This window comes from Harpegnathos saltator, unplaced genomic scaffold, assembly GCF_003227715.2.
Source record: "Harpegnathos saltator strain DR-91 unplaced genomic scaffold, Hsal_v8.6 scaffold538, whole genome shotgun sequence".
NCBI classification, from domain to species: Eukaryota; Metazoa; Arthropoda; class Insecta; order Hymenoptera; family Formicidae; genus Harpegnathos; species Harpegnathos saltator.
Window position 1 is genome coordinate 83,790 of NW_020230358.1, and position 21,547 is coordinate 105,336.

The 21,547-nt window shown below is 53.8% G+C and overlaps 2 protein-coding genes across 3 annotated transcripts in view; one reads left to right on the forward strand and one right to left on the reverse strand.

Annotated features, from left to right (window-relative positions):
- Nucleotides 1-21,547, reverse strand: part of LOC112589522 (uncharacterized) — a 127,974-nt gene that overhangs the window by 82,714 nt on the left and 23,713 nt on the right. The window contains exon 3 of the mRNA XM_025303219.1: nt 13,298-13,379. Coding sequence (XP_025159004.1) covers nt 13,298-13,379 — 82 coding nt within the window. The remainder of the gene's footprint in view (nt 1-13,297; nt 13,380-21,547) is intronic.
- Hr4 (nuclear hormone receptor 4) overlaps nt 13,373-21,547 on the forward strand; it is a 51,919-nt gene continuing 43,744 nt past the window's right edge. For both annotated transcript variants that reach the window (XM_025303214.1, XM_025303216.1), the window contains exon 1: nt 13,373-14,279. The gene's annotated coding sequence lies outside the window, so the exon portion shown is untranslated. The remainder of the gene's footprint in view (nt 14,280-21,547) is intronic.

The window sequence follows — 21,547 nt, forward strand, 5'->3', positions numbered from 1 at the left end:
ATCCGAAACAGACGCGCGTTACAAACGAGGGCGACGACTTTGTCGTTTCGCTTCGCGAAACGTTGATCTTCGCGTAGTGATATTCTCTCCGCGTCTCAAATTGGCCGGAAATTAATTTTCTCCGATTGCCGGCGCACCTCCGGGTGCGCGCACGCGCGTATCGCGGCCGCGGTGGCTCTAAGCGCTGAATTTAGAAATCGAAGCGCTTCGCAGAAAAAAGTGCCGCGGCGTGACGAAAGGATAAAGCGACTTGAGCGCGATCGCTATCAAAGAACTTGATTCTTGACCCAGAAAGCCTTTATTATACACACCGACTGACAACCGCGCGAGCGCGAGGGCCATTTTTCTCCACCGCGGCCGCCGCGCTCACCGACATCGACTCTGCGATTGTGTATGAGCTGCGTATGTATGTGCGTGCGTGCCTTTGCGTGTGCGCTCGCGTACACGTTCGTTTCCGAGCGCAATCGCGCTCGCCGAGTGAAACGTCCACGAGGAAGCCTCGCCCGGACAGTCGTTTCTCGCGGTAACAATCAATGGATGCAACGAGGGAGGAAGAGAGAGAGAGAGAGAGTGAAAGAGAGAGAGAGAGAGAGTGAGAGAGAGAGAGTGAGAGAGAGAGAGAGAGAGAGAGAGAGAGAGAGGCATGATATCACGAGGAAATTCGCGACGATCAGACCCAACGCGATGTGCCTTTAACCGCAATGTTTCGTATTTCGCATTCCGCGCCAAGGAGAAAAGCGGCCGCGCGGAACGGTCGATTTTTGAGTCAGCCGCGCTTGGTGCGCGACTCGATTTACTTGATTTACTAAGATTGAGCGAGCAAAGTGTGTGTGCCGATAAAGCGAATATCCAAAGTGCGATCTCTCGCACACATTTTTCATAATTGCCACTCGAGACGAGGCGGAGAATCCGATTTGACACGTCTCTGCTATTTGCTTGGAATATTTTGCACGCCGAAGCGAGCAGCGCGCAGCGCAATTTCTCCACCCTCCGCCCTTGGAGCCTCAAACATTCATAAATCGCAAAACCATCTCGCGCGCACCACGCACGCGTATCGATAAGCGCGACAACGCGCGGCTTAACCTATCGCATCGGGAGTTTAGACGGGCTTGCGAGAATAAATGCATATCCGACGTATTTCGCAATCACGAACGCGCGGCTCTAAACTATTACGTAAGGGCGCGCGTAAACAGGTTCCAACTAAGCTCGTACCGATAATTTCCAATCCGACGTGTCGTCGACGTCACGGTGGTTACGACGGCGGTCGATAATCTTGAAATAATTGTCGGGCAGTCACCGGCTGTGAGAGGCGGAATCTGGAATCGGTCTTCCGATGGAAAAGATCGCTAATGCTCCGGCTCGCTCGCGCGCCGATTTCTCTCCCGTACGGACGGAATGACGATGACGACGCCGACATGCACGCCGTTTCATTTTCCCTCTCTCGCTCTCGGCGAGTCACCGTAATTATTTTGCATTTTCAGTATCGTGTAACGCTCGCGCTCTCGTAAGCGTGTCGCCCCGTTGTGTAATGAGCGTTACCCGTACACGTTACGTATCGGCGATATTTTCGCTCCCGATCGATCGTTAACGCTCCACACGCGCGCGCGCGCGCGCGCTCGCGATACTTCCGATAATTGAACGTAGTATCGTCCGCTTAGAGTCCGCGAGCGGTTGGAATCGCGAGCGAGTCGAGGATTTCCCGCGTCGAATCGAATTTCATTGTCGGAGCTCGACTTTTGATTGACGACGTAATTGACGATATGACCCGCAGGAGTCAATCGCTGGATATTATTGCGAGCGAAGAATTAAACTCCGCTACTCTTGCTAATTATTCAATCTTGTGTTGATTGAGTCCTCTTAAGAGTCGCGAAAAAAATATCATTTCGATTGAGAATCGATTGCGCCGTACTCGCTCCGAGTCTTGAATGTAATCTCAAAATTTCCATGACTCGAATTCGAAATCCTCTAATAGTTCGTAATCGAACCGAATCGAGTAAGAATTCAAATTCGAATAGTTTGCACGTCTCCAAAAGCGACACGTTTTGTTGCGAAAACTCGCTCGCCGCTCGCCGCTCGCCGCTCGCCCGGGACGTTGAGATATCGTCGCATCTCGGCGCCTGATGTATGCGATTTAATTAAACGGTTAATGCACGCCGCCTCGCGCTAAATGCATTACGGCCAACATTTCTTTTTAATGTCCTACAAATTCAATGCAAACAACAAGCGCTTTTTACGAGCATCCGGCGCTCTCCGTTTACTCTGCCGGAAAACTGGCCGTCGCGAACACGAGCGCAGCATTTTTCGCGCGCATTCCGATCGCGTCAGGCATCCCGCGATACTCGATTATCCAAATTACAGTCCGCGTGTAATCACGCTCGCGCAAACGCGCCGCTCGGACCCGTAATGGATCCGACGAGTGAATCGCGCTTGAAGCGGCGCCTTTTTTGCGCGCGTCGCGATGAACCGCCGCGAACAACCGCGATGGATCCAGAACCACGTGTCAGGACTTGCAAACCTTGAATTTTTATTTATATGTAACTCAAGTCATAATAAACTACAATCCAAACGAATTCCGTAATTGATTTCCGTAATTATGACTCCAAATTTCCAGAGTAAAGTCTGATAACAATAACCTCTCTTTCTCTCTCTTTCCAACAGTACCGAGTCGTTCGATAAGTTTGTAGGGACTTTTGTGAAAGAATTAAAAGTCGATACTTTTCTAATCGGGCACAACTTCTCCCGATATTACAAGAAATTGACCGTTTCTTCAGGCTGCCAAACAACAGGCCGTAAAAAAAAAAAAAGCGAGAAAGGCAAAGTTATAGCTGACTATGGCGGACTGTCGACTCATCGGAGTCTCTCGTAAAAATCCCTACAAACTTATCGAGCCGAGCAATAAGCTTCATCGAGCGGACAGTCGTGTAATCGCCGACGTGCCGGTCTCCGTCCTTTAAAGACGAGAAAAAAAGGCTCAAGGCGGTCTCGGCAGATGGAGGAGAGCGCTTCGGTCGTTCAAACACGCTCGCTCGCTCGCTCGCTCGCCATGAGCGGCTCGTCTGGATTACCGTTGCACGACAAGGGGATCAGCCGGTCGGGTCCGCCGCCGCCGCCGCCGCCGCTTTAACCGTTGGACGTCCGCGCGCGCGGGGTACCGCAAGCCCCACTGACTCACAGAACTACTTTCCCTTCTTTCTCGGGGGGCGAGGTGCCTGCCGTCGCCTCCGCGGCAGCGGCAACGGCGGCGGCGAACGGAGGTCCGTTATCCAAGCGGCCCGTCGAGAGTGAAATGTCCGCGTGTGTGCCGAGCTCTACCTTCCTACGAAACGCTCGAGCGTCTCGATCCGAGCCTCTCTCGGCCTGACCCGGACGGGTGATCTTTCTCTACTTCCGTCGTCGTCGCCGACGGCGTTCGCGCGCGCCGACGTCCGCGCCGTCGACCGTTCGTCCCCGATTCGTGCAGATTCGCAACGTTTTGAGTCAACCAACGCGACCGTCCCGCGGGCGATTGGAGTCGCGAATCTAATTCTTCAGCGTTTAATTAACAAATTCAATCGCGATCGCATCAAGAGTCCGGATTGGATCCGAACGTCGCGCGCGAGGCCTGGCGAGGTTCTCTCGTCGCGGCTTTCGAATTTCCAAATTCGACAGAAATGTCAAAAGATCAATTTGCTGGTGAAAAGGGACGAGATCATCTTTATTCGAACAGGACGCGCGTAATTGATACAAACAGGGTGATTTTAAGATACAAGAGTAACGTTAAATAACGTTAATAGAGCACATATTTTTTTTTACTCTCTGCTAATCGCGCTCGTAGTGAGCAGCTGCCGCCGTGTATAAAAGCATAAATAACACGATATCAGAAGAAAAACGCGCGTATAAAGAGCGCTTAAACGCGCGAAAACGCTTTGAAACGCATCTACGCTGTGACGATGCAGTCCGGCGGAACAATCCGCGGAAGAAAGTTAAGTAATCCGAGCGCGTAATCCGCGATCCGACAACGCCGTGCGATTGTGCGCCATCGCGGCGCCGTGAACGGGCGCGAGAAAAAGAGGTTCGTTCGTGATTTTAAGTGCGCATAATTCGTGCTTTCACCCGCCCAAACAGAGGAGCTACTGCCGCTAATAGCGACTGACACACTTCCTCACGCGGCGAGGTGAGAGAAGAACGGCCTCGCGGGCTTCTCGGAACGCAAGCACGACGACGGCGACGAGGATGACGACTGCGTCAACAACGGGAGCGCGAATGGGAGCCGCAACAACGAAAGTAACCGGCACCGGAAATAGACTGTTCCTCGCCGCGGTGAACAATAGCCGAGCCGAATGTACCGCCGGAACGGCGGTGACCTCTCGGCGAAGAGAGACCGCCGAGCCGAGCGGCCGCGTTCGGCTACGAACGGCTGAGCGCCGAAAGGTCATCAACTGGGCAGGATCGCGATCGGGAACACTCCCCCGCCTGTTTTCAGCCAAGCGACATTCCGCGGTGATTGCGATTAGAGCCGCGAGCGCGCGGCGCAGCTCGTCTCTGCGGCCGACACGCACTTTCTGACCTCGACCGGCGCGGCGCGGCGCGGCGCGGCGGAGCGATTTTCCACTCGGGAACACTCGCTGACGTGGAAGCTCTCGCAAGTGTGAGAGGAAGAAGAAGGGAAAACTCGAGTTGCTACCGTTATAAAGACATAGGCTGCTGGGGGGAGGGATACAGCGTAAAAATCGCGGCAACACGTGTCCGTCGGTTCTCCCAGGAAGGAGAGCTGTTCGCTCCAGATGGAAAAATCACGCGCGTGCAGATGACACGCTTCTCTATCATATCTGCATTATCGTCGACGTTTTGCACGTCGTCGCATCTTGTAATTTACTCATCACCGGGCCCGAGGCGTTGGCGATTTTCCTGCGCGAAGATCCCGAGGAGGAACGCGAGGAGAAACGGCCGACGAGACGCGCAATGAGACGCTCCAACGAGGAGCTTCCCAGACGTGAGAAATAAACTCAAGCCCGCTCCTCCGTCGACAACAATTACCGTCGGCCAGCTTATCTTACGGGCGAATGTAATTACAGCCGTGATAAAGAGAGAGAGAGAGAGAGAGAGAGAGAGAGAGAGAGAAAACAGGGAGTATTTTTTGAGGTCAGGGCGACGTCGCGGAGGAACCTTGCGACTTGACGATACTCCAAGGAGTCAGCCGCGGCCTTCGTCGGCCTCCTTCGCGGCAGGATCGCTCTTCCTGCCGGCAGGACCCTCTCTGCCGACGCGGCGGACGCGAGGACAAGGACTCCGTTTCATCGCGTAGGCCAGACGCGCTCGCGTCCGCGAGCGAGAGTCCTCGAGAGAGCGAGAAGTACGCTCCGCTCCGCTCGTAAATCTCCGCCGTCCCGGACGGCGACGATGACGAATCTCGCCGCGCGAACCACTCGTCGTCTTTCCGCTCGCGGATCGAGCGCAGCCGCGAGCATGTAAAAATATCAAACGTGTCAGCTGGCCAGGGATCTCTCTCTCTCTCTCTCTCTCTCTCTCTCTCTCTCTCTCTCTCTCTCTCTCTCTCTCTCTTTCTCTCTCTCTCTCTTCTAACGCTACGCGATGCCCGGCGCTTCTCTCGTTCATTAACGCGGGATACCGCGGCTGATTTATCGCCGGCTGACCTTCGCGGCAGAATCTTCGCGCGGGCGCACGCTCATCATCAGCTGCATCACTCGCGCGATAAATCGCCGCCTCTCCGTTAAATATTAACGCTCTTGTCGCGGATTTACATAAGTTTCAGCGTCCACACTGACCGTTGTTTACCTCAATGGTGGACACACACGGTAAACCGTTACGGAATTTCGCTGATCGCAAGGTCGAGATGGACGGTACTCTCCGACGGCGGAATTGACACCTACACCGTCGGCTCGCGTCGCATAGTGCGGCCAGATGACATTCTTTGGTTGAAAATTCTCTAGAGACCTGAATTCCCAACCGATCATCGACACCGATGGATGAGGTTGATCCCGAATAAATTCCGAAGAGATCTATCTGTCTTGCCAAAATTAAAAAAGGAAATTTTTTTTCTCGTATTACTAACCCCAAAAGGGGAAAAATTATCGTTAAACGCGAGAAACTTGTGAAATACTCATTATTCGACACTTATATTTCTATCTAATAGCGTATTCAGCGGGTTGAAAGCGGATGAAACCAATCAACAGACACCTCGAGATTGATCGATCTTGAAGCAGAAACCCGTTAACCCAAAACTCATATGCTCAAAATACAAAAACATCAAATACAGACCCGTTAAGCACAAAACCGAGGGATTTTGAGTCTTAAGCCCATCAACCTAGGGAATCTATCAATCCGAGAACTTTTTAGCTCGTGGATGAAGCCGTATATATTAAGAGCCCCAAATAGTCCAAGAACCCAATCAAGCCATAGCTCGAGAACCTAATCATACTCGACGTTGAATATTCAGTTATAAAACATTAAGTTCGAGCCTCGAAACTTTTAAGACAAACCCCTAAACCCATGAACCCATGAACCCGATAATTTTGTTCAAAATTTCGGCTAGACAGATCTCTTTGGAATTTATTCAGGATCAACCTCATCCATTGGTGTCGATGATCGGTTGGAAATTCAGGTCTCTAGAGAATTTTCAACCAAGAAATATCATCTGGCCCCACTGTGCGTCGGTGGGGCTAATCCGAGCACACCGAATCGGAGTAATCACAAGTGGAGAGACGGCGAAAAAGCGCGCGAGTATAATCGCGTCGAACACGAGAATCTATACGTGGCTTCCGCCGAATGTTTCATGCGAGTCAATGGGGTAAAATTATAGTCCGCAGAAGCAGAGCTCGTCGATTATTTCGCGCGACGCGATGCGATCCGACTTGGCGGCGCGATTTAGATCGGCGAAGCGCGCGACAATCGGTATTTTCAACGCTCCGATATCCTGGCACCTTCGCTGCGCGTCGGATGACGAGAAAATGATACACCGTGTACCGCAAATACCAGCAGAAATCAACGAACGCGATTACAAGAAATCTACTCGGTCAATTTCGCGCTCTCTCCCTCTCTCTCTCTCTCTCTCTCTCTCTCTTGCGCGTGCGCGCGCGCGGTTAATTTGATTTTTATAATTGAATTCGCCAAAGGTTTCTCTCTCAGCCCGCGCATTATTCAAATATCGGATGAGCGGGAGAGAAGTTCGGGTCCGTCGCGAATACTTCGCGACTTCGTCTCGAGCTTCTCAGCTCGACGTAAGCCGCGCTAATTTATCATCCCTACCGCTCGCGCGTTCTCAAGACACGAGCGACGTATCGCCGCTGATCGACGATCGCTCCGGGCTCGTCCCGGCGAGAATTCGCCGGAGGATCCATCGGAGGGGCCGCGTGTCACGCGGTACACCCTCCTCCGTGTTTACCCCAAACAGCGAAAGAGCTTGAGTTTTTAATCTAGAGTATCGACGCGCCCCGTTTCGCGACGTTACTCTCCGTCGGCGCTCCGCTCGACTTCTCCCTTCCTTCCGCAGCAAATATTCGTCGCGAGGAACGACGAGCTGCCACCTACACACACACCGCCGTTGCGTTTCTTCACACACACACACACACACATACACGTCGCGAATACTCGTGCGCTGTTCCGCGCACTGGCCTGTGCTATTCTAGAACCGGGCTTCGGCACCGCAAACACCGCGGCGCACAAATCAAACCGCATCGCGCCAGCCTGGCCGAAACGCGGCCCGTATATCCCGAGGCGAGATCTTGACGGGCCGTTTCGGGAACCGAGAGACGCGGTGTATCACCGCGCGCGAATATCATTTCAGTGGCACGCGCGTTGCGCAACGTGCGCCTTGTCGATCAAGAGATCAAGATCAAGAGAGAGAGAGAGAGAGAGAGAGAGAGAGAGAGAGAGAGAGAGAGACGCCATCGGCGGGAGGCACGTGCGCACCGATAATAATCCGCGTGTGCGACGCAGGAAAGGGAAAAAGGAACATGCGGGGATCGTGACCCCTCTCTCTTTCTGTCTCTCTCGCTCTTGCTCTCGCGCGGCTGACTCGGACAGTGAAAGTTTTTCGGTTATCGAGCATCGTGTCCTAGACCGTAAAGAAACAACGCGAGGAACGCGAGCACGCGCGCGCGCGCGCGCGGAGTGTCGCGGCGGTCTCGCGAGAGCGTGTGTGGCTTTCTCTTTTCGAGTTGGCCGACGTTGCTCTCTTTTTGCTCGAATCCCTCTCTTTGTACCCCGGCGGCTGAGAGATGAGTCGGCTACTAAATACCGAGATTTCAAAGGTCTAATCAGAAAGATTGCGAGGTCGCGTTCGCGCGCGCAGCCCGTCTGCGCCCGCGAGTCTTCGTCGAGCGGGATTATTTGTCGTTTGGTAAGTCGATGCCGGTCGCGATGAAATTGTGCGGCGGAACATTCTCAGCATCCGCAAAGCGAAATGTTGCATAAATCGCGCGCAGACGTGTGCGTTCCTCTTCGGCTGCGGCGGCACGCGAATCACGCCGCGGCGCAATGACGAAAATGACACCCCCTTGAATTCGCGCTGACGACGTCACGCGCGTCATTACTTTGGCGAATGCGCTCGCCGACGCCAAAGCGTCACGTTGTTGTTACTTTCGGAGCACCGTGCCGCTGTGCGCACGCGCGCAGCAAACAGATCGCAATAAAGTGTGTTCGACGCGTATCAATGCAAATTAGAGTGCCCGCTCTAACGTCGTCGTGACGTCAGAGAAGCGCAATTGTCGCAGAGAATAGATACGCGAGAAATTCTAACAGCGCAAGATAAAAATCGCAGTTGATAATCGTTGAAATTACACATATGCGCATAAACAAGTAAACAAAACAAAGGCGAAGGTGTCGGTGGTCAGTCGATTCTCGGCTCGCGCTTCGATCGCGTCAATCGAAAGAGGAGGAGGAGGAGGAGGATCGAGCGAATTTTTCGCGGTTAAATGCAGCCTTATCGAGTGCGGCTCGATTATCGAGCCGCACTCGATAAGGCGACGGCGACGGCGGCCAGCTGGCCGCGAAAATAGAGCATCATCCGCATTAACGAAGAGAGAAGGTCGCGCGACGGTGCAGACGCAATATTTCATGAGACACAGAGTCCAAATTACAGAGATATCGATGACTTTTTGCGCCCGACATCCTGCGAAATCCTGTGGTAGAGGCAACTTTTTCTTCTACTACACCCGCGCTCGCGAAACCTCCGATCGAGTTATTACAAAATGCGTCGCGTCGCCAAGACACCAAGTATTCGAGAGCCTAAGGAGCCTCGCTAAATCGAGCCTCGAAGGAGGAGGAGGAGGGGGGAGATCGCGAGTAGCCAGAAGAGGAGGAGGAGGCTTCATTTTCTATTATCGAAGCGCGCCAAAGAGATTGATGAAGCGCTCGTGTAACTTCATTCAATAATCAAAATACTCTCCGAAATAAAGCCAAGAGAGAGAGAGAGAGAGAGAGAGGGAAACGGCTTTTGAGTATCAGCGCGACCGCTCCGTAACTCTTCGACTCTTCGGGACGTCCAAGAGCTTTCGAAGCGCTCACGAGCTTGCCTTGCCTAACTAGTCGCGACGCGCTTTTCCGACACGCGCGTGGCGGCGATAGCGAGAAAGAGAACGGACGAGTGAGAGTGCGAGAGTGTGAGAGCAAGAGAGCAAGAGAGCAAGAGAGCAAGAGAGAGAGAGACCCGCGGACTCGGCTCGGCTTAGCTCGGTGTCGGATGGCGGTGTGGCTTGTTGCAGCGACGGCGCGGCGCGGCGCGGTGTCAGAGGTTTCCCCTACTGGAGAACGTAGAGCGCAGCGTTGCTGCCGTTTTACAAGGAGGGTTCTCTCTTCCACTTCCACAGCTCCTCCACCGCACGGCGCGCCGCGGATTCTCCTCGTCGGTGAGCGAGCAGCGCCGGTGCCCGTGGCCGCTGTCCCAGTCGTCGCCCTACTTTGTCGAAGCCAACTCAGCTCGACACACACTCGGTTTACACCTCCTCCCGGCACGACGGCGCGGAGACACACGTTTTATGCACGCGCGCGTACACACACACACACACACACACACACACACGCACGCACGCACAAGCGTACGCGGCGGCCGCGCAGCACGACGTACCACGACGACGGATGCGGCCGCGCGCCGCGACGAAAACGCGGGACGAGAGACGCGCGCGCCAACGCCGCGAGGAGGCCCCCGGGAGTCGCGTGTCTCGGCGCTCCCGTGAGCGACGGAGCCCAGTGGTGAAAAAAGATAAGTGCTGAAGGAACAAGGGAAAAGAGGGGAAAAAGCCCCGAAACTGAGGGCTAAGCCGCGTCTGAGAGGTGGAGACCGACAACAACACGGCAGGGGCGACCAGCGATATTCGCGGGGGTCCATCGCCCCACCGGCGCCCCCTCCCCTCCATCCCCCGCTTGCACATCGATCGCGTCGAATTTCGATCCGCGCGCGACACCCTCTCTCGTAAGGTCTTCGCTTTCGCGCGCCCGCGCGCGCTCGCGCGCGCGCGCTTTGGATGATCCGGCCGTGTGAGTCCCCACGTGTGCGTGCCTGTGCGGGTGAGAGAGAGAGAGAGAGAGAGAGAGAGAGTGAGAAAGCGGCAGAGAAGGAGAGCGAGGGGAACCGGAAGCGGTCGGTGGTCTCGTGAGACGCGGCCCACGCTGGCCCCTGCGCGTGTGTCTGTGCCTCTTGTGTACGCGTGTGTGTGACCTACGACAACCTGCCGCCCGGTTTCGGCCCCGCGCCACCCGAGTGTGACGTTCGCCGACCCGGCCGAATCCCTCGCTCCACTTTTTCCGCGGAGGTCACGGAGTTGCCGCGCGTCAATTCGGAAGGTCGGCCAAGTAGGAGGTGGTGCAGCGGGTGGAAAAAGAAGAGGAGGAGGAGGACGGGGAGGAGGAGGCGGCGGAGGCGCAGGAGGGGGAGGAGGTGCGTCAAATTGGAAGAGGAGGAGGAGGAGGAGGACAACGACGACGAGGAGGAGGAGGAGGAGGAGGAGGAGGTGGTGGTGGTGGTGGTGGTGGTGGTGGTAGCGCGAGAAATCGAAGCGCACTCGGACAATTCTAGAATTATCGGCTGCGGACGTTGCCCTCGACACGCGAGCGTCGTCCCATGGCGCTCTAAACGAGGCCGATCATTAAATTCGGAGAGGATCCCGCTCGGCGACGCAACATACCACGCCACGGGAAACGCGAAAGTGCGCGGGAGGATCGTCCCACCTGCGAGCGCCGCGGCACGGCGGATCGGAAGTCGTCGATGTGCCAAACTCGTCGCGACCGGATTGCAAAGCTCCTTGCGAGATCAGCCGACAGGTCGGGGGATCCGATCTCGACCGGCCGAGGGGAACGCTCGAGTCGGCTTGCTCGCGCCGCTGACGGGAGAAAGTGCACGGGCTCTCGAACCGGAAGTGCTATCGAGCGAGATTATTCAGCGCCGCGGTTCTGTCGTCCTCTCTCTCTCTTTCTCTTTCTCTCTCTCTCTCTCTCTCTCTCTCTCTCTCTCGCTTTCTGTGCTCGTTGTACTCCGCGTGTTTCTCGCTCTCCCCTTCTGTTATTACCTTTCGCCAACGTCGAACCGCGAGCCTCGCCGTCTCGAACGCCGCGTCTAGAGTTTATCGCGAGATTTCACGACTCGCGAACACGACCCCGACATCACCGCTCGCCGTCGTCGTCGTCGTCATCGTCGAGAACCGGCGAACCTAATCCACGTCCATCGGACGCACAACGGACGCAACGTGAGCGAAGCCGAGTCTGATCTCGAAACGAAAGCACTGCCAGTTTTATAGAAAAAAAGAAGCAAGAAAAAAAAAAGAGAAAAACGCAATTTCCGAGCCAATGGCCGATCGAAAGCCCGCTGCGTTGCCCGCCTCGCGATCTCTTCACTCCCGCGCGTAAGCTCGACCACGGCCAAAGTCACACGCGGATCCTCTGCAGGTCGGGCATGCGCTCCGATTGCGCGTCCCCGAAACGACGCGAGAGCCCACCGAAGAGACCGGAAGAGACCACGGCGGCGAAGCTCGAGGCGGCTCACATCGCGATACACTGCCGTACGGCCTGTCGAGCGCGCTCGGAGGCTCCAATATTTAACGAGACACTGCCAATATCCGCAAACACCGGAGAATAAGACGAGGCGCGTGGAAAGTCAGCCGTGTCGATCGTGGTCGACTCGCATTTTACGAGGCGGATCGAGAGACAGAGAGAGAGAGAGAGAGAGAGAGAGAGAGGGGGAAGAGAGAGAGAGAGAGAGAGAGAGAGAGAGAGAGAGAAAGAGACTACAGACTACGTTGCAATTCAGGCCTTCGCGCCATCAGAACGACGTCGCAGCAAACAACTTTCATCATCCCGTCCCTCCGTTGGACGACGCGATACAACCCGGGCTTCAGGACGGTTTCGGCGGCGAGCGAACGTCAACGGGAGAACTAGACGCGCGCGCAGAGTTCGACAACCGCGCGCCGAAAGATCAGCGCGCGACTTCCTGTTGAGCGAGTCGCGCGCTCGCCAAAAGGAAAAGGAGGGCCGGGCGAGCGTGTTATCCAACAGTTGCACCGTTCCAACCAACGTTTCGGTCCGCCCGCGTATACGCACGTGAACGCGAGAGGGTCGCAACTGAGTCGCGACTGAACCGCAAGAGAGAAAAGAAGAAAGCAAGGAGGAGCGAGTCGGATGGCGAGAGGCGTCGATTTCCAACGATTGACGCGTCGGTCGAGAATTCCGCGGCGTTCGCGAGGAGACCTGGATGATTGGTGTGTTATCATCGCGCGAGTGAGAACGATGCTGAGACGCGGGCGAGCCTGCAGGAGTACCTGAAGACGGGTCGCACGATCGGACGGTTACGAAGGACACCTGAGTGATGCCGATGTGTTTATCGATGCGCAAGAAACCGCGTGACAGTCAAAGATAAGATCGCTGTTGCATGAGTCACGACTTATCTACGTGAACGGAGCAAGATAACGATTTTTGGAGAGAGCGATCAAGAGCATAGTGGCTCGATAAGTGGCCGTGTTTACGGAGTTATTGTACCCGCCGAGTGCCTGGAGGTCGCAGCGCTGACCTTCGACCGTGCTAGCTGGGTGATCGCGAAGACTTGCTACGCAACGGAAACGGGCAAGACGACATCGCGAGTGTTCGCCACCCCCCAGCAAGATAAATAACACCGAGAGCGGATTACGACGTCGTGGGGAAAAGAGAGAGAGAGGGAGAGTATTCCCCGCGTGGAGGCGCTCGGTGACGCTGCCTGTCGCGGAAGAGCTTCGCGCGGGAACGAGGAAGCGCGCGCGCGTCAATGGACTGGCCACGAGGCCGGGAAGACGATCATGCTGCCTTTCCATCATCATTCAAGATAAAATTCACTCACCGAGTCTGCTGCGTCGACAGGAGCGCGCGTCGTCCGTATCACTGCCTTTCCGTCTCGACGAGACGAGAAATCCCCAAGCCGTCTGAAACAAGAAAGCAACAAGAGAATATAGAGAAGAGTCGTGTATAAATTATTTATAGATTATTTATAGATGTCGATAGAGAGAGAGAGAGAAAGAAAGCAAGAGACCTCTCTCCCTCTCCCTCACACACACACTCTCTCTCTCTCTCTCTCTCTCTCTTTCTCTCTCTCTCTCTCTCTCTCGGTGCAACACACGTCCAACGCTGTCAACGCATCGTCGCATCCGTCGTTTACATCGTCCGCGCGCCCGCAATTTCGTACAATTCGCACATTACATAACATATCGCTTCATCGCTTCCGCACGCGCGGCCGACGGTATCCCGTTACGTTTGTGCGCGAGCAAACAATCTCCGACCACGAGACGCGGCGGTGAGAAACCACGTCGGAGGTTCCTGACGACCCTGACTGCTGGGACCCGGCGGTGCTCGGGGTGGCGCATGGCGCCGGAAGTGCCGGACAAATGAGGAGCAAGTGCGCGTGCAAGTGCCTGAGAAAACGGACCAGACGGTGCGAGAACGCGTGTCCGATTTCTTTTTCTTTTTCTTCTTCTTCTTCTTCTTCTTCTTCTTCTGCTGCTGCTGCTTCTTCTTCCGCGCGTAGTGCCCGAAACGAGTGAGAAATCTGTCCCCGCGCGTGTGTTTATTGTGCGTGCACGCGCGCCGATAGGAACGCTGACAAGAGCGAGAGGAAACGCGCAGGAGGAAGGAGCCGATTGCTGCCCTCCCCTTGCCCCCACCCTCCCTCCCGCACCTCCGACGATCGTCCTCGTCGAGGTACGCCGATACCACGCCGCGGTGATTCGCCCGATATCACCGCGACGACGCGACCTGTCGTCGGTGCAGTCTCGAGAAGAACCGCGGCCACGATTTTCACACCTCGGATGTCCTAAGCGGAAAAAGATGTAAGTCGCATAGACGTAAGAGAACCGGCCCGTGATTTCACACCCGACTCTGTTCGCTGGAGGCGGATAGAGAGAACGAGACGCGCAGAGGAGTGACTCGCGCTGCCGAGGGTTGATGTGTGCAGGAGGCACCGAGGAGGGTGAAATTTAACGCGTGGAATCGCGGGCGAGCCGCGCTGTTCGAAACAATTGAGGAGGAGGAGGGTTACCTCCTCCTCCTCAATTGTTGCTTCCTCAAGGGTTGCTTCCTCTGGATGCCTAGTAGGCACCTCAAACGCGGAATGCTCTCAGAGACCGGTTGAATTCATGGTTGACAACTGTTTACGATCTTTCATTGGCTGTAATTAGCTAGATTCTTGCATACCGAACGACTACTACACTAGGAAAAATGTATTGTTGCGTGAACCAAAATTTTGTTGTAACAACAAAATAATTTGGTTAAAATATGCCCAACAAAACTGTTTAGTTCCTGTGAACAAATATCTTGTTTGATTACGGTTTGTTCGTATAACGTAATACTTTTGTTATAGCAACCAAAAAGCTTTCACTATATGAATTTTGTTAAAAATACTATAATCTTTTCTTAATATATAGAATCTAAATTTGAGTGCACAGTAAGACAAAATAGTATCCTTTGGGCATTATTTTAGTTTATGTAAAATAATATTTCGTTATTATGTCATTTTTATGGATAAAATAACTAAAATGCTTAATTTTTATATATGAAGTCTAAGAACAAAATCATTCGGCCCAGAGAACAAAGCAGAAAAATATATTTAGTTGAGGCAACTAAATATTTTGTTATATAAAACAAGATATTTGGTTGCTATTAAAAAATGCCCCAACTAAACAGTTTTGTTAGAGATAAATTCTTCTCCCCCTAAATTCTTTTCCCTAGTGCAGTACGGATGAACGAATAAGCAGAGAGACTCAGGAAGCCACGATTTTAGCCGACGATTAATGACGGATGAATGAATGGCGGTCTCGGCGTGAGCCCTCGTGAAAAATATTTCACGCGACTATTTACAATTCCGTATCGCTCGTGTCACACGACGGCGTTCGAACAAATAATTCGACTCGTGTGACCCCTGATCATTTCTCGCGACGTAGCGAGCGTCCACGTGTGGACCTCCCGTGGTCAATTCCATCATCGGACAATTGCACCGCGGGTCCGAGCGCGAGACGGGGATACTTTTTTGCGCGAGCGTTACGACACATACAATGTATAAATGTATAATTAATTCTTTGGGACCGAGAGAGCGAAGGTGCGAGAGATGTAGAGCCGATGATATTTATAGAGTTATCACGAATCGACGATTGGGAGTCGATCGGATCGGAGCAGATAATGAAAGTGTAGTACCTGTAAACTGCAGCTCGATGTTGCGTCAGATCATCGCACTCGCACTGGCACACGCACACGCACACGCACACGCACACGCGTACAACCGTCATCCGTGTCGAAGGAAGGAGAAGGCGCGACAAATAAAAGATTCCCGCCCGATATCACGGCTCGTCTCGGCGAGATATACGCACGCCGGCGAGCGTCGAGTAATCGAGTCGCGTGTCATTGATGAGACGAGACGACGGAGAAAGAGAGAAGGAAGATTCTCGCGCAAGCGAGAAAGCGAAGACGCGTTGTCAACGACATGCAAATCGCGCGGCTGCTGTACGCTCCGGGTAGGCCGGCGAAAGGTCTAGGTCGCGATTCACTTCCGGGCGGGCGGGTCGAAATTTGCGAGAATTCGTTAGGCAAGCTGAAGACGCGAAGGACGAGGGACCTCCGCCCAAACAAACATCGCGCGCGTCTCGTCGTCGTTCGAAAGAGAGGGACACGCGCATCCCGCGCGCGCGTAGAAAACGGATAGAACACGGCACAGGACAGGTGCGAAGGAGAGACCGTCGTTCTTCAACAAATTCCTCATCGTTAACCTTGACGCGGCCATTAAGAGAGCCACGGCGAGCTACGCAAGCGACGCGGGCGACCACGCGGTGCGCGCAACACTGTGCGACGGACGCGATTACTGAACTAGTTAACGTCCTCCAATTACTGTTTCTCCACCCGCGACATCACGTTTCGCCGAAATGTTTGGTCGAAAAGTCCCGGCCGCGAGCGGGCCTTGGAAAAAAAAGTTGTTGACATCCGCTCCCCGTCTGCCTCCGTGAACGTAAACACGCGCGCTTGTAAGCTACACGAGGCACTCTTGCCGGCGGATTTTATCACGTACTAAGGTGTGTGTGGGGGGAGGGGAGGGAGGGCATCTCTAAATTTTTCATTCCTTATTCTATATTTTATCTGTTTATTTTTAATCTCCACACTCACCTCGGTACTTGACGCAGATCGGCGCAGAGTCCAGAAAAAGATTTGCGTCTATATACGAATCTGACAGAAAGCGAGATTCGTGGGCGTCGCGCGACGCTCAGCCGCGAGACGTGTTTGCGCGCCTCGATATATTTCATCGAGAGCGCACAATGCAGCAATGCAACGTGCGCACTTGCACTTCCCGATGATAGTTAACGCGAAGCGAACGAAATCGCGTGAGCGAGGAAGCCTTGAAGTCGCCAAGCGAGTAGTATTTAAAGCATAAATTAGCGCGCGCGCGCGCGCGCGCGTACACTTCTTAAGTTGTTACGGTGTAATATGCGCGTCGCCGGCCGGTTAGCGGCGTTTTGTTATTGCGAAAATAGAACGGAGTTGCTATTAAAGTCTTACGCGTCGTAGACATTGCTTGCAAATTGCGTACGTATCCTTTTCTCTAATCGCCGAGTAGCTAGCAATCATAAACTGTCGCGTAATAATCGCTGCGACTTATTTACTTACGTATCGTTAGCCGGGAATAATATCAACTGGCAGAAACGCGCGAATGCCAGCTGCATGCGTCAGTGCTTCGAAAAGGGGAAAAAAAATGGGAGGAAAAAGCGACAACGAGAACGGACCTTCACGCGTCGCGCGCGCACTTGATTCTTCGCGGTGAATGAAATATACTCCGCGGTGAAATCGCTCGTCGCGCCGCGCCGATTACATCGGCTGTTGCGGGCGAACGCGAAGATCGGCGCGTCGCGAAAGCCGAAATCGATCGAATCACCACCGCCGCGGGCGCGTCGGTAGGGATGCAACGATTTCTCAAAATATCGATAACGATATTATCGTCATTCAGAACCATCGATATAACGATGATATCGATAATTTTGAAAAATATCGATATTTGTATCGATATTTATATAAAAAAGATGTATACATATAGGGGTATGCATATAAAGGATATGCGCGAAAAATTTGAAAAGATCTTTTAAAAATTTTTATCTTCATATAATTTATTGTCGTATTCTTATTAAAAATGTATATATAATGACGCGCAGTCATTTGCCGGAGATCGCCACATACATGGAGCAGGAGATCTATTACGGTTCAACGATTGAGGTGGAAATGTGCAAAAGTGAGCGAATTTACTAGACATCGGGCAATTACATAATATATATTTTAGTTCACTCACTTTTGTAATTTTCATCGTTGAAATCGCACGTTGAACCGTAATAGGTCCCCAGAGCTGTAACTGCAAAATACGAAAATCAGTAAAATTCATATCGATATGTCGATTTTATCGGAGACAAGAAGATATCGATAGATATTCGATATTCTGCACTCGATGTATCGATATTTCGATATTATCGATTTATCGTTGCATCCCTACGCGTCGGTGGTTTCGTGAAAACCAATCGTCTCGAGTTCACGAGCGGTCGCGACGAGCGCTCTTCGGGCGAATTCGGTGATCGCGATTATTACGCGAGGTCCGCCCGCGCCGCGCGTTAATCAGGATGCCGGGAGGCTAGCCGCTTTAATACCGCTCGCGTTAAATTGCACGACGCGATAAGAACGGCACGCCGGAGAGCGCGAGCCTGCCCGAGAGCCGTGTATTATGCAAACTCGAAGTTATTCTAGCGGATGAGCGCAGCGCGGCGTGGCAGTCCATGGTGCTTCTAAGTCAGCCGGACTGACTTTAGCCGCGGCTTGCAATTTCTCGGCGGCCATGATACGCGCCGTATCACCGCGTGAATCACATCACGCGGAGACGCGCCAACTGTGACGCAAACCCGCGGCCTTAATGCGAGAAACGCGCGGCGCGTCGAATCGCGCCGTGGAATCTCAAGTGCACGGCGATTTCGCGAAGGGCCAACGGAGAGAATCTCGCGCGAATGCGGCGGCGATGCGAGTGCACTTTGTTGTCGCACCCGGAAACCCGAGTCCGAGAGCCGCTTCGGAGCCGATCGAGTACTCTCGACGGCCCGAAGACCCGAGACTTCGAATGATATTCTGACGTGAAGAAAAAAAGAACATAAAACAAGAGCCTTATCGCAGTCGTCGGTGCGTTGAATATTTGGAGATATCATTGCGCTAAAAAAGAAGCGCGGTAATCGATGGAGCGGGCCACAGAAAGATACAAGTTTTTAAGGGCGACGGAGGCTTGAGATTTTGCTGGGAAATAGTTGAAAAATATCTTTGGCATCCGAGGCACCTCGGACGATTGAGCGGATTCGATGGAGAAGACCCGACTTGGAACGATATTCGAACGGAATAAAAAGAACGTAAAAAGAGAAAGAACGGAAAGCAACAACTTTATCGCAGTCGTCGGTGCGCAATACCGCATGCATTGCGGTAAACGTTTAATTGCTCGACGATAACCACTCGACTCTTATCCGCCCTGCATGCACTTTTAATGCATTTAATGTTTGAATATTTCATATCTCCGAAGGTTTTCACCTTTTACTTTCGTCGCATCCTCAAGTTTCCAATTGTACAACAAACACCCGCTAAAATACCCGTAAAATCGCGCCGCCGCGCCGTGCCGGAGAGAAGACCGTGCTCGATTTTCCCACGCAATCGTGTACCTTCGACTAATTCCGCATGCAAAGGAGAGACAACGAGTCGCGGAGGACGCGAGACAAATCTTACCCTCCCTGTGAAATTAACGCGGGGAAATATCTTCAGCGCTGATACCGCGCTCATTACACACGTCGCATTTGGCGCTTATCGAGCCGCTCGGATTGCCTAGGACTGCTGTTTGCAGTCGAGCTTGCGTTTACGATGGCGTCAATGAGACATGGGATCGAGTGAAATTGTACTTGGCAGCGAGCTCGCGGCGCTCGCAGCTGCTCGCAAAGCTATATGCCTCTAATTAAGGTACACAAATAATGCAAGCTGCGGCTAACGCGTATGCTAATAAATGCGACATACGACCGTAAGGCGCGCCAAGACGGCGCAGCAGTAATCGAGTGTCATCGATGCGCGCGGATTTTGAGGAATCGAAGCGCCTCGATGCGACGCGAGCATGACGTCATTACGACGTACATACTTCACCGTGAAAAACAGGCCGCGCCGGGCGCTCTAATTCTCGAGAGAGAGAGAGAGAGAGAGAGAGAGAGAGAGAGAGAGAGAGAGAGAGAGAGAGAGAGAGAGAGACGAGAAGCGAGCCTCGATCTCCTCTCGCGGCATAATCCCGACATATTGTTGACCGATTGTTACGCGCAGGAATTGCGCTTGATCGCGAGAGCATTATTACGAATAAAATATGTTTTGCTAATTGAACATTGCCGGCCGGCCGGCGAGTTATCTCTCGCTTCGACAATAATGAGAACGAGGCCAGGGATGGAAATCGGTCAATGTCGAAAACAGATAACCGGTCAACGATGTGTCACTTGCTAGCAACGGAGATCGAGTTAAAGTCGCGGAGTTTAGTCTCAAATGGAAGCTTAATCGGCACTGGCGCCAGAGATCGCCCGTGTGCTCGCATCCTGCGAGGAGACTCTCTGGGGTTTACGGCCACGGCGCGGACGCGTCTTCCTCAAGGATCGCGCGAAAGTGGCCGGAGAGTTATTCCGGCGGATGAGTCGGTCACGTTCCCAACCTCGTCCAATCTCGTCCGTACTGGGCGCTCTCTCGCCCTCTCGCGATGACGGAGGTTGAGGCAGGTCCGGGCGCGCTAGTACGCTACACGGTGTGTACAAACGCATGACGTTACGTTACGTACACGTGCAGCACCGACGCCTCCGCTTCCGCCTCCACCTCCGCCGCGGTCCCTCCGTCGCGGCGTACTATTCGCGTAACACACGCGATATACCACACCAAGGCAATTATTAACCCGGCGAGCCGATCCCCGCCGAGGACCTGCATTCGCAGCGCCGCCGTCATCGGCGCCGTCGAGAGAGCTCCGCTCGCGTATCGCTCCGGAGGATCTATCGTGGCCGCTTAATCGTTAAGCGAACGATGAGACGCGCGAGGCGCGAGACCACTCGGCGATCGGCCGACTGGCCGATCGATCGATCGAACGATCGCTCATCTCCGCGTCAGCCGTTAGTCGAACTCAGGTTCGACTAACGGCGCGATAATCCTCCCCGTGAAATTAATTAATTACTTCGCCATGAACGCGCGGCAGTCTTTTCTCCGTTCTTCTCCTCTGTCCTTCTGCTCTTCTGCGAATTTCGCGCGAGTTATCCCGCCGAGAGATCGCCGGTTAACGTCGCAAAATAAGCCCGGGAAAATAAGCCCGGTGTTGAGCGATGAGGCGGAGAGGGGGGATCCACTCGTGTGGACAAGATGGTCGAATTATAATACAGCCTTGATGGGATTTCGCAGCTTCCGCGCGCGCGTCGTCATCGATCTTCTATATTCTGCGTTCCTATGTTTTGCGTCTCGACTCAAACTTTGGCGCGTTCGCGCCGTACGAGCGGACCGTGGAAAACGCACGACGACCTCGCGTGCCTCCCGCCCCGCCTCCCTCCCCTCCCTCCTCACCCTTTCGCAGCCGTCGTGCATGCGCGGGTCAGGATTTTCGCGCGGCGGCCGGTTTAGATTTTACTTGCGAGGCAAGATTTCAGTTTCCGACCTTTGACCTACTTGGGCAACGAGCCCAATGAGGAGGGACGGACGGGGGGATGGGGGAGGTTAGAATTTCAGAGCCGCGCCGCAGCTCAACTTGTTCCGCAGATCACGATCCAGCGAGAAGGGTATTTCCGAAGGCAACGCGACGTGCCGCGGTGCGGTATCGCGTATCGCAGTTTTCGGAGCGTGTCGCTCCGCAACCGCGATAACAAGTTCAACCGTGATAAGAGATTGAAGGGAAACTGAGGCGCAATTATGCATCGACCAGCGGCGGGGGCAGGGGGCGAAGGTTGGAGAAGATTGCACATACGTAAGAAACACCGGAGCGCGACGTCGGACACACGGCACAAACTGAGAGCCATCGCGCGCGCGCGCGCGCGCGCGCGGGGAAATT